The sequence below is a fragment of the Diabrotica undecimpunctata genome, chromosome 6 (assembly GCF_040954645.1).
Source record: "Diabrotica undecimpunctata isolate CICGRU chromosome 6, icDiaUnde3, whole genome shotgun sequence".
Classification (NCBI taxonomy): Eukaryota; Metazoa; Arthropoda; class Insecta; order Coleoptera; family Chrysomelidae; genus Diabrotica; species Diabrotica undecimpunctata.
In genome coordinates this window covers 10,351,800-10,364,365 of record NC_092808.1, presented here as the reverse complement: position 1 = coordinate 10,364,365, position 12,566 = coordinate 10,351,800, and the positions used below count along the sequence as shown (strand labels likewise).

Below are 12,566 nucleotides of genomic sequence, written 5' to 3'. Positions count from 1 at the left end.
AAGACTACCTAAAGATACTTTTCAATAAAAAATGTTTGTTTGAAGGACAAATACCGCAAGAGTGGAACAAAGCAAATACAATTCTGATATATAAGAAAGGAAATAGATCAAAATAAGCTAACTATAGACCAATATCTCTCTTGTCACAAATCTATAAAACTTTCACTAATGTGATCACAACTAGACTAAACAACAAATTTGATGTATACCAACCAGTTGAACAGGCAGGATTTAGAAAGGGGTACAGCACAACCGACCACCTTCACACCCTTAAAATATTGATAGAAAATACCAATGAATACAACCTTCCAATATACCTAGCGTTTGTTGACTATGAAAAAGCGTTTGACAGCATAGAACTATGGGCAGTAGAAGAAGCGCTAGTTAATTGCCGAATAGATTCACGCTACAGAATGTTAATCCACAATATATATCAAAACGCCACTATGAGAATTCAGCTAGACAGAGATTTGCAAACTCCATTAATTAGAATTTGTAGAGGTGTCAGACAAGGGGATACAATCTCACCCAAACTATTTACTCTGGCGTTGGAAGACATTTTTAAATCTATAGACTGGGACAATAAAGGGATTTGTATAAACGGGAAATATTTAAATCATTTAAGATTCGCCGATGATGTACTCCTGATAGCAACAACTACGAATAATGATTTCAGACCTAGAAAAAACATCTCTTGAGAACGGACTAAAAATGAATCTAAAGAAAACTAAAATAATGACTAATACAGAAGACAGATCAGTAATTACCATAGGTGGAACAAACATAGAATACGTCCAAAAATATATTTACTTAGGACAAGCTATCAGAGCAGACAAAAGTAACCAGGCTAAAGAAATAACCAGAAGAATAAGAATGGGGTGGGCTGCATTCGGAAAACTCTCATATACTATCAAAAACCAAAAAATACCTTTAAAATTAAGAACGAAGGTATTTAATGCATGCGTCCTACCTGTTCTGACATATGGTGCCCAGACGTGGACGTGTACCAAGAGCAACTTAGATAGAATAAAGAATACTCAAAGAGCTATGGAAAGACAAATGTTGGGAATATCGTTGAGAGATAAAAAGAGGAACGAGTGGATAAGATGCAAAACCGAAACAACAGACGCTGTCGAACATGCATTGAAATTAAAATGGAAATGGGCTGGGCATAACGAAAGATATTAGGATGGAAGATGGAATAAAGAAATTTACCGCTGGAGGCCATATAATGCAAAAAGGTCAAGAGGTCGACCGCAAATGAGATGGAAAGATGACATTGAGCAAAGCGCAGGTCCAATGTGAAAACGACAAACAGAAGACAGAGACATATGGAGTTTTATTTGTGTTTAAGATAGTTCTTGAAGACTGATATGTTATGTTCTAATTTTAAATTAATTGTAATTTGTTTAATAAAAAAGAGAATAAATCAAACTATTACAAAAATTGTGGACTATGTTTTGTGCTACGTAAATAAACATTTTAAGTAAACAAAATATGTTAATAATAATAAATAATGTTAAAAAAACTACAAACAATATTTTTTTATTGAAATTTAAACAAAATTCATCTAGAGGACTATTTTTATGACCGGTGTAGTAGACCGTGTGCTACCACTGATACACAAAATTAAACTGCATCTACGATTTTTAATGAGAGAGCAAAAAGAAGCAAGAGAAGAATTTCGAGTTTTTATTTATAAAATGTAAACACGCATCTTTTTACTTATAACTCCAGAATAAACGTAATCAAATGATTTAAATTGTACTTTTTTTATGAATTTTAACTTCCTTTATTTACTTTTTATTAATTATTTTACAATGTGTTAAAACAACATTTAGTTAAATCAGTATATTTTAACGTAATCAATTATGCTAATTAATATACAATTAAAAGTTTCAAGTTCACATTACATCACTTGGTATAAAAAAAAACAGAAGTTTTAATGAACTTGGGAAAAATGTTTACAAATTAACAATTTTATTTGATAAAGATACTTACGTTGCTTTCTGAATTTAATCATATCCAAAGGGTACACGCTGCTCATAGCAAAAATGCTTGCCTAAAAAAATTAAACTGTATAATTGGGGGTGTTAGTTTTATATACAAAATATTTGCATGATATAAATAAGAAACTAGACTATAAACAAGAGAAACTGGAGAGAAATGAGAACTGGCAAGAAGATAATATTCTCTTGTATTCAATCCTCATACATCTGATCATACTGCTCAAAAAATAGAATTTGAATTAAATAAATTTGAGTCAAATGTATTAAAAAAACGAATATTTAGCAAGGAGAATAAACATTTTTTGAAATTCATGTTAGGTAATGTAGACTGGGTATCTGTTTTTGAGACATTAGAGGTAGATAATCAGTGGGATGCTTTTATGAATATAGTGCAGAAAATTTTTATATAATGTTTTCCACTCAAAGAGATAAAAAAAATCACAAAGGTACTTCAAAAATGATGTTTTGTTTACACTGTCTACCAATAATGTTGATTATAAAGATACTTACAGGACAGAGAAACGCAAATACAATTCTTTACTCACTCAATCTCGAAAAAATTGTTATAAAGAACGAATTGAAAATAGCGAAAATAAAACTCTCTAGGAGCAGTGGCATATACCGCCCTGATGAGACCTAAAGAGGTCGAAATACGTATAAGCGGCTTGCCGCTGCCCTGTATCAAAACAAAAATCTAATACCGTCATTAAGTTTTATTTCTTTACTCTGTTTGGAGTACCAGAAACTGAATTCACTGCTAATTTTGACCATGATGAACGGCAGGTGGAATGCATATTTTAGATTCCCTTGCCGAGTAATTCATCAAGCTGTTTGCTTTGCAAGTTGTAGACAGCTCAGTAGTAAAAATTTGAATTCAGTTTCGCCAGGTAGGAAATCGTATGATTTCTCTTGTTGTAAAACTAAAGTGGTTTGGCAATTGGTAAAAGAGATTAAGGGTAATTCCAAAAATCAAAGTAATTTCTGTTTGGAGAGTCACCCTAAGGTGCTTTCTAACGAAATAAATCAATTTATAGCAAATACAGCGCCAGAAGCTGTAAAGAAAATAAAGCATGTACAAAATTTTCAAATTAATATCGAACAAAACAATCATTCCATTTTCATGTATATATGTATACAAATATTTTCGAGATATTAGATATTTTATGTACACAGGCATTTTTTATAGAACTAAATTGTTTTTTTTTTGTTTATTTTCTTATTTAACTCAGTTAAATTAATGAGTAAAGATTTTTGAAACGAAGCGCGTACGGTCCTGATTTCTCATTCTATCGCCAAACTACCACACACCTACCACTGTGCCGACATGAGCGTTTGCATTCCAAGAAATATGGAATGCAAATATAAAAAAAAATATATGAAAGTGAGCAAAAACAAGGAAAATAGAGGGGCAAATGAAAACCAATCAAATGTGAAAAAGTAAAGACATTCAAATACCTGGGAATGGCCATGGAAACAACTGAAAAATAAAGAATTTAAGAATGAATTCTAAAGGGAAACCAAGATTTAAGAAGAAACAGAAAAATGCTTAAAAACAAAAAACTAAGAAGCAAAACAAAAATAAGGATTATACAAAACACTGATGCAGCCAGTTGTCACATATGCAACGATGATGAATAAAATAGAAGATAATTTAACAGGACTTGACAGGAAAGTAATGAGAACAATCCTAAGACCTGATATTCTCCATGTGGAGAAAAAAGATTTAATAGACTTCTTTTTAATGTTTATGTTGAGGCAGACTGAGAAAAGATGTTGGGGTGACATAGAAAACCACATAATAATCATGGCAATAAAATACTATAAAGGGAAATGCAAAAAAAACAGGAAAGAATGGAGACAGATATCAAACTCATAATAAATTATATCCAAAACAGAGACAAATAGGACTAATCTACCTTATAATCGGATAATATGCAAAACTATAAGCTATATTATGAAGTAATTGAACAGCGATAAAGATAATGAACTGTGTATTATTCGACCTACAATATTCTACTCCAACAAGAGGTTTTAATATTCAACTATCAATTTATTGATTAAGTTTCTTTCATATATTTTGCTCTAAAAGGTTTTTTAAGAAATATTTAAATATGGGGCTAAGTACCAAAAAGAAAATGTTTTAAGAGATTAAAAAAATGGATTAATTGAACCAGTTATGAACAAAAATCTTTACTGTTTATTTTCAAACTTAAAACATAAATTATAGCTTTGAGGGAGAGTATCGTTTGTTGAATATAGCTACACCCTGTACATTTTGAATTATTGATAGGTTGTGTAAGTTAATTGAAAATTCAATTATTTGATTGTCAAATATACAGTACATGTCAGTTAATACTTTTATTTCGTCATTTTTTAGAGTAAGAAGTTGTCATCATACAGGAAATTGCAAGAACTGAAAATATTTGATTATAATATTTTTCAAAAATTGTTTATTTTTCAAAATAAGAGTAAAAGTAGCTCTTTTTATCTTTTTAAAATAAACAATTGTTAAAAAGCACAAAACTCCATGTAAACTTCAAAATAAACCATTTTTGGGCCAAAAAATTCTTTGCTAAAAAATTATTGCTCTAAAGAAAAAAATGGTAAAGAAATTATTCCATTATTCTTTCTTCTTCATGTGCCTCATCCTTTGAGAACATTAGCAATCATCATGACCAATTTTACTCTGTCTGTAGCAACTTTAAAGAGTTCTATCGTTGTTTTTCCATTCCACTGAATCGTTCCGAATCCACTGTTATCGGAGAATGTGGAAAATATCATGGACACAATATGTAACAAACAACTACATCTCAAAGCTGGCAAGTCTTCCTTTAGTTTCATCCACAACTGTACAGGCTTCAACTTCATATAAAAGGGTAGAGAATATGTAGTATCTAAAGACTCTAGTTCTAATTTCTATACCCAGGTTTCCCAGCATAATACTGCTTAATTATTCTTTAGCAAATCTAAATTATCCAAAATTATACCATTTATTTAAAATTATAGAGTTAGCAAACAATAATTATCAATAATTTACCAAACTGAGCATATTTTAAATTGGCAATTTATAACACATTTTATAAGATGCTGAACAATCATAGGAAGATTCTTTATATGCCTCAAACAATCTAATAGGGTCCCATCTAATGATAAATACTGGCTACTTTGTCGACCTTCTCCTTCTTACATATTTATTTGCAGAGAACACCTAAATTCCTGAATGTTCTACAAATTGTAATTCACTTTTCCATTATTATTTCACAAATATCTACCCAATATTGAATTAATTTAGTTTTATTTTAATGATATATTGATCAGATCACTTCTTACATTATTTTATATGCTGATTTTCCAAAATCAAATCAATATATTTGTCTGATGTTATTTATAAATTGACTCCCAGGTATGGCTTCATGTGTAGTTCTGTTTCCCTTAATACCATATTAATATACTTTAAAATTTACTTATGATATTCTGTATTTATATCATCAAAAGATACTCTGACAATTATTTTTTAATTTTGATTTTCATATAAATGTGACAAAACCATTAAATATACAGCTAAGGTTAATTTTAATGTTAGAATTCAAAAATGGTTCAATAAAAGGTAATTTCAATTTGATTTAAAACAATTTGAGTTCCCATCTTCATTCAATATCAACTTTTTCCTAGAAAGTGAGCAACTACAATTTTTAATGAACACATCTTAATAGGGTATAATAGAAATATATAAAATATATACATTTATAACTATATAAAAAACCAGTATACTCGTATATTCACAGATTAATAAGTTTTATAGATAAATAAAATTACTTACAGCAGCCCCTGCAGTGGCATGTACCAAAGTCTCATAGGTAAAAATGGTTTTTTGTGGCAGTTTAGACATCTTAATTTATTGCAAAATACTGAATGTTTATAAAAATTAATTCGAAAAGGTACAACAACAAAATGTCAGAATTAAATATTGAATTCAAAGGTCATACAGCTTTAACTTGTGGCCCCGTCACCTTCTAAAAGCAGACTGTTATTACATTTGTGGAAATAGTTACATTGTGACTGATTTTACAACTAAACCACGAATTATTACAACCCAACGGAGGCTGGCGTTCCGTTATCAACTACATTTTAATCATTTTAATGGTTTTTAGATATCCTGAAAGTCGAGAGAGGTTATATTTACTTCATCAGCTGTCATTACAATGCATTAAAGGCATCATTAAAGGAGTGTATCGTGTATCCATAGTTATTGAATGAATCGTGAATCACATCGAACTGTTACTTTGGAACCTATTGATTTACCTTTAGCATTCCTTTAGGAAAGGTTTCAGGTTTCAGTGCATTGCATATTTCAAAATATAAAATACTGTAACTGGAAGAGAATACAATATTCGTTGATATAAGAAAGACACACATAAAAATAGGTAGAACAATCTAAAAATGACTGTGGAATAAGGAAATTAAAACATTACAAATAAAAGAGCCTTCAAACGTACAAAAAGATAATAGATAGATAAGCGTCTATATTCTTTGCTTATATCAAAAGCAGATACCAGTTAAACGAGGAACATTTAGAGACAGCGTAAATCAAGGCGTAATATTGTTAATTAATGTGTTAATTAATTAATATTGTTAATAATGTAATATTAGTTAAATCATCGAGATTCTAGAAATAGGTAGTAAAAAAACAAAAGGAGACCAAAAAAGATGGAAAATCGTGAAGATCATCATAGATATATTTCTGCTAATTTCGTTATGCACTTCCAGATTTCTGAATGGAGTTTTGGTTTTTAATTTATCCACTTGTTTCATTTTTTCTATCATTTAGCATAAATTTCATTTTCTCTAGCTATTTTCCTCTTTATGAAAAATTCACTTCTTCCTGAGCATAATATACCTATATCTTTTTCTCGATATGGCATATCTAATACGTCTCTATCGTTGAACTCAGTTATGTGGCCACTTTGAAGGGATAATTGTTGGAAAACATAGTACAATAATCAGATAATATATGACCAAAGATCAAACCAAATAGACCAAAATATGACCATGAGAAACAGCTAAATTTTTGGAGTTGCAACGTAACTAATACATAATGGTACATAAAATGAGAAACAAAAGGGAAAATTGATATAAAAAAATACATATTTTATATCTAATAGGTAGTTAGAAATATTATGCTTTCATAAAAAACCTACTTATAAAATATTAATAAACACATTATAAGTTTTATTATCTTTTATAGTCGTTAACACTATAAAAATTTTTATTGGGTGTTTAATTCCCGAGAATCGGAATCATAACCATTGCCAAAAATTAGATACAAAGTAGGGATGATTTTATTTTATAATAATGGTGTCCCTGTATTTGTCTTGTTTTCTTCTTTTATTTATTGACAGCACAACATTCGGAAGATTTGAAGATTACAAAACAGAAGAAAAAGATTTGTTTACCTACTGAGGCCCTAGGCCGTCAATATTTAATATTTTGCGAAATTAATATAAGGATCAAGAATAAATAAAAATTCAACCCCTCTAACAACAGTGAAGAGTGAATAATGTGTTTTGATTTCCAAAATGTTAAAGTGTTTTTATGGATTTTAATTTTTAAAGTAATACTCATACAGTCGAAAACGTCATTGTGGAAATTAAATATTGATAAAACGAAAATTATCAAAGTTACCAAATTTCCATCTATAATTTCATATTCCGATAATCAGCCAATTTTTCATTCAGGGGATCCTTTGTTTGATATTATTTTATCCACTGAACATTATGGTGAGACATGGGTCAAGCAACCTATTCAGTATTATTGTTCAGATTGTAAAAACAGAAGGTATTTATGATTTTTTTATGTAGAATTTTAGATTATAATGACATAAGCTGTAAGTTGATGATATCTTCCTCTTAATAGCAATAGTAGAATTACTGGTTTGGGGACATAATATCCATTAGGGATATATCAATAATAAACTAGATGAAGATTTGCTGTGTCTTAAGCTAATTATACAAATATTATTTATATTACTTATTGTTTTAATTCTTCATTTTTCTTGCCAATAGTGATTTTTAATTGTCTTGCTAATATATACTCAAATTACTTTTCTTAGTAATCTCTTCACCTGGATGCTTTATGTTAACACTGACACAGAGTAAATTTTGTATTATCTGCCAATTGCCAATAATTGTTTATAGTCCCATTTTTTTTGTTAATATTCAGTTGACATAGACTTTTAAACACACTGATTTTTGTTGTTAGGTTATTTGTGTAATATCCAGATTAGTTCGAAATGTAGTAAATTTGGTTCTTTATTTGTCTAACTTTGGCCAAGTTTTTTACAGTAAATTTCATGGAAGTTTTTCTCAATGTTTCCATAAACAAGTTACTTGGACAATAGATTACTCAATAATCAGTAGGCATCAAGTTGCTGTAATCATGTTTAAAAAAACATCCAGAGAACACTCTGCCTACTCAATTAGTTCTTAAAACATGAATTATATATTAATATTTATAACCATATTATGGAGGAATACAAAAATAATGTGTTCATTAAGTTGGCATGCCATAGATTGATAGGGCATGTAAACAGGTGAGAGGAAGGTGAAACAGTGAGAAAAGTTTTTGTTTAAAGAAGGTCGATGGGACAACAAGCCAGAGGAAGGCCAAGACAACCTAGAGGATGTTTTAAAATCAATTGGATTTAGAGCATGGAGAAGAATTGCCAGAGACAGGGAGAGACAGGGGTGAATTGAGGATTGTTCTGAAGAAGGCTTTGATTCTTAATGAGCTGTGATGCCACTGATGATGGTTAATCGTTATAAAAATTTTAGTAACCTATATAAACATCAATAAAACATTTTCTTTTCAGAAATGGAACAAACCCGAACTCATACCAAAAGTATCAAACAGCCGATGAAGTTTTAGACTGTGGGAAACCTGTAAATTTTACATATTTTGACAATTTAGTAGGTGTTGTGAACAGAAACAAACATCCCACAGTCCCTGAACCGCAGGCAATTTTATGTTTTACTAAGAATTATGGGAACTACAAGAGTGAAATGGAAGAGTTTGATATTGATGCTCTTGAAAAAAGACTGAAAAAAGCCAAAAAGGAGGTAAAGTTTGAAAATAAATTTAGATGTATTGTTAATTTTGCTTTTATTTATTTTTACACAACATATTTGTTATAGAAACATTGTTCCTATATTTTTAACATTATGTCCATGTTCAAATCTCCTTTGTTCTCCTTGTTCAAATATTTTACTATCATACTTCACCTACTAGTTCATTCAGGTGAACCAGTAGTTAATTCACAATGAGAGATTTGGGTGATATGAATGCTGGACTTGGCGAGATTGGATTTTTAGGAGTTGTTTTGGACCCAAAATTACAGTGGGACCCACATATTAATAACTTATGCAAAAAAACTTAATAAAAGGCTCTTTAGTTTGAGAAATCTTTCAAAATGCCTCTCACTGGAGACTATACTATGTACTTACTACATATCACTCCATATTCCACTCACATCTTTCCTTCTCTGGGGTCACGCAGCTAGACTATTTGGTCTGCAGAGAAAGGCAGTGAGGTTCCTTGCTGATTTGGGATGTAGGGAAGACTGCCGTCAGGCTTATAAAAGATTGGGAATTCTTACTGTACCAGCACAGTACATTCTAGACAACCATCGATTCATGAAGAGGTATACCAATCTTTATAGAAGTCATGAAGATCAGCAAGGTTATGATACTAGGCACAAACAGAATCTGAATGACCTGAGGCCTGTATTACTAACTTTGGTATCTTTAACTGATGTAGACCCATTGATCAATGTATTTTAAATGTTCTTTATTTGCAATAACTAAAGAGGAAACTTTTATCTCAAAAATTATTGGATTTTGTACTTAATTTTTGATTATAATCGGAATAACTTTTGAACTACTATTTTAGAAGCCGAGATCTATTCAATTATACAACCAGATCGGAAATTTTTGGCGTATTAAAGGAGATGCCAACAAAGCTATCGAATGCTTCCGTAGAGCTCTTGCAGTATCGCCTCATAATGCAGAAGTCCTGCTCAATCTCGCGAGGATACTGTTCTCTTTACAATATTTAGATGATGCGATCTATCTAACCAGAAGGTCGCTAGAAGTTCAGCCACCAGATAAAGGTAAGTAAGTCAGTTAACAATCATCATATATACATCATATATTAGATTATTTTTTTAATATATGATTTTATAATGTGTTATAATTTGTTATACTTATAATTTGCTGAAAAGCAGTTTTTTCCAAAAGAAATCTATGTTGATTTGACACTCACATTAGAGGACTGTGTTATGTTGTATGATGTACTGATGTATGACAAGTTTAAGTGTGAAAGAGCCAATTGTCAAGATCAACATGGTGGAAGTCCATCAATCACTGTAACAACCAGAGAAAATGTCAGAAAAGTTCACTATATCATTCTAAAAAATAGAAAGGTCTCTTTTTGTAAAACTGTGAAAGAAAAATACTTTTAATTTCATGTAGTTCAAAACATTATATCCAATGTTTTAGCCATGAAGGAACCAACAGCAAGACCTTTGGTTCCCTTGGGTAAGACCCCAACATGGGTATACGATTATGATTCAGGGACAAAAAATTCAGAGCTAGCAGTGAAAGTATAGGGGTCCAGCTGCATCTCACAAGTTCAGAGCTGTGGTGTCAGCCAACAAGGTTATAGCTTCAGTTCTCTGAGATTTACAAGGTTGATTGATGGCCCTTAATATGCACAACTAATACCAAAATTATGTGAAGCCATAAAAAAAATAGAGGGAGAAAGTTACAGGAAGGTGTGCTCTTTAAGTCCTTGGTTATAATGACTGCCATTTGTGATGAAGGTTTTGTTACCATGGACCATATTTTCCAAATTTGGCCCCAAGTGACTGCAGGCTGTTCCCAAACTCAATCAAGGCTTTAGGACTTATAGTACTATACAGTATTGTAGGTATGTCTCCCTATTCTCGTATGCCAAATCTCTTGTGTTAGTGTTGAACCATGGCTTTGATATTTTTGTTCAAAGAGATGTCACATAGTTGAAAGAAAATGCTGGTGTGAATAAAATTTTTTAATGGATTGTATATTGGCTGGTAGAATTTGCTTGATTATAAGTTCACAAAGAAGAAATAACATAATAAATTAAATGAATCTTGTACACATGCTATGTTTGAGTAACAATATAACATCGACAAATAGTATTTTTACAGATTAATATTTTTAGGTGCCTGGCAACAGTATTTTACACTTGGAGAAATTTTTAAAGCTTATGGTCATTATCAAGAGGCTTCCATACACTTAAGGCACACATTAGAGCTCAATCCAGATTTTGAACCTGCTCAGATAGCTCTGAAAGAGATGGAGACTATGCCTGCTGCCACAATCCACATTTATACTCTTGTGATCATTGTATGTTTGGTAAGTTAAAACGGAATTGTCTTAGTTTATTCTATAAGATACTTTTTGTAGTGTTGTACGTCAACACTAGGGGTTGGCATCTTCTGAATATGTTACTGCTTCGCTTGTACGCTGAAACTGACCTTTCAACGTACAAGCGAAGTACAATGGGGATAATGAGTTACGTATAATTACTGCAACATTTGAGACCAAACAATTTAAAAATTTTTTGAAATTTTTCGACACTGGTTTATGACATTACGTTGCACAATTTTCAAACGGAGCATAGGGGATATTATGATTCAATAAAAGTATATACATGATATGTTCTTTCCAATTACGATAGGAAGAAGTGGCAAGTAATTCGGCAGGTGGTGTAATAATTGTAGACGGATGGATTCTAGCGTTGATATTTTTGTTGCAGGTGCTGGGCGTTTTGTTGGTTATATTATCGTCAGTCGATAACATAGTAGACTTCACCGAAGAGATGAAACCTCAAAGACATTTCAACAAAGCGATGGCGATGAGGTCCCTCAGAGGAATCACCTTGACGGCGAAACGAATTAAAAGACCTTCTATATAGCAATAAGATCTGATCCGACGATATCTTTTATGTGTACTTTAACGTGTGTTCGACTTATTCCAGTACCTGCCCTATATTTTGTTTTATTTATAAGTTTTAACTTAGTTAATTAAATTATTCTGAAGAGATACAAGTGTTTTTATTTATTTAGTGCAGGTTGGATAATTTATTTTTTGGACAATGTCTTTAATAAGTGAGGTAAGATATGAATTGAGTGATTTTGGTTGGCATTAGCAATACAGACATACATTCTATGATTCACACAATGAATTTCTCGTAATTAACAGGGAGATTATGTGTTCTATCCATATAATACTATTCCAGTGACTTGTCTATTGTTTTCTTCAATAAAATTCAGACATTTTTTTAATATGTTGTTCAGAGCCAAGGTTCATTCTGGTCATTTTTGACAATCTTTGATTGAAACGTGTTCTGAACGTCTCTGACACGAGCGTCAAAAATTATCAGAATGAACCTTTTTGACGTTTACCCATAAGAAATAACATGGAGCGCATCCACCAATGCGCTAAAAACCTCATAGTCCGT

General features: G+C 31.1%; 2 protein-coding genes across 4 annotated transcripts in view; one reads left to right on the top strand and one right to left on the bottom strand.

Moving 5' to 3' along the window:
• The window catches only part of PMP34 (Peroxisomal Membrane Protein 34), a 35,830-nt gene extending 29,609 nt beyond the window's left edge, over nucleotides 1–6,221 (bottom strand). Inside the window, exons 1-3 of one of the 3 annotated variants that reach the window (XM_072534199.1) lie at nucleotides 6,079–6,221; nucleotides 5,830–6,022; nucleotides 2,002–2,062 (exon numbers count right to left, since the gene is read on the bottom strand). In XM_072534199.1, the coding sequence (XP_072390300.1) occupies nucleotides 2,002–2,062; nucleotides 5,830–5,898 (130 nt within the window). In that variant the 5' untranslated portion in view covers nucleotides 5,899–6,022; nucleotides 6,079–6,221. Of the gene's footprint in view, nucleotides 1–2,001; nucleotides 2,063–5,829 lie in introns of all 3 variants that reach the window. The other 2 variants (XM_072534198.1, XM_072534197.1) reach the window with 2 other exon arrangements.
• A 1,162-nt stretch (nucleotides 6,222–7,383) lies between these two features.
• Nucleotides 7,384–12,153, top strand: LOC140443114 (tetratricopeptide repeat protein 17-like). The gene is made up of 5 exons (XM_072534196.1): nucleotides 7,384–7,844; nucleotides 8,878–9,124; nucleotides 9,954–10,173; nucleotides 11,265–11,458; nucleotides 11,862–12,153. The coding sequence occupies exons 1-5, from the start codon at nucleotides 7,567–7,569 to the stop codon at nucleotides 12,018–12,020; spliced, it is 1,098 nt and encodes a 365-aa protein (XP_072390297.1). The 5' UTR covers nucleotides 7,384–7,566; the 3' UTR covers nucleotides 12,021–12,153.
• Nucleotides 12,154–12,566: the final 413 nt, after the last annotated feature.

Excerpts from the sequence above, each read along its gene's own strand:
- LOC140443114 (XM_072534196.1), top strand. The coding sequence starts at position 7,567 with ATGTGTTTTGATTTCCAAAATGTTAAAGTGTTTTTATGGATTTTAATT. Across the intron at positions 7,845-8,877 it reads TCAGATTGTAAAAACAGAAG|AAATGGAACAAACCCGAACT; the intron begins GTATTTATGATT and ends TTTTCTTTTCAG. Across the intron at positions 10,174-11,264 it reads AGTTCAGCCACCAGATAAAG|GTGCCTGGCAACAGTATTTT; the intron begins GTAAGTAAGTCA and ends TAATATTTTTAG.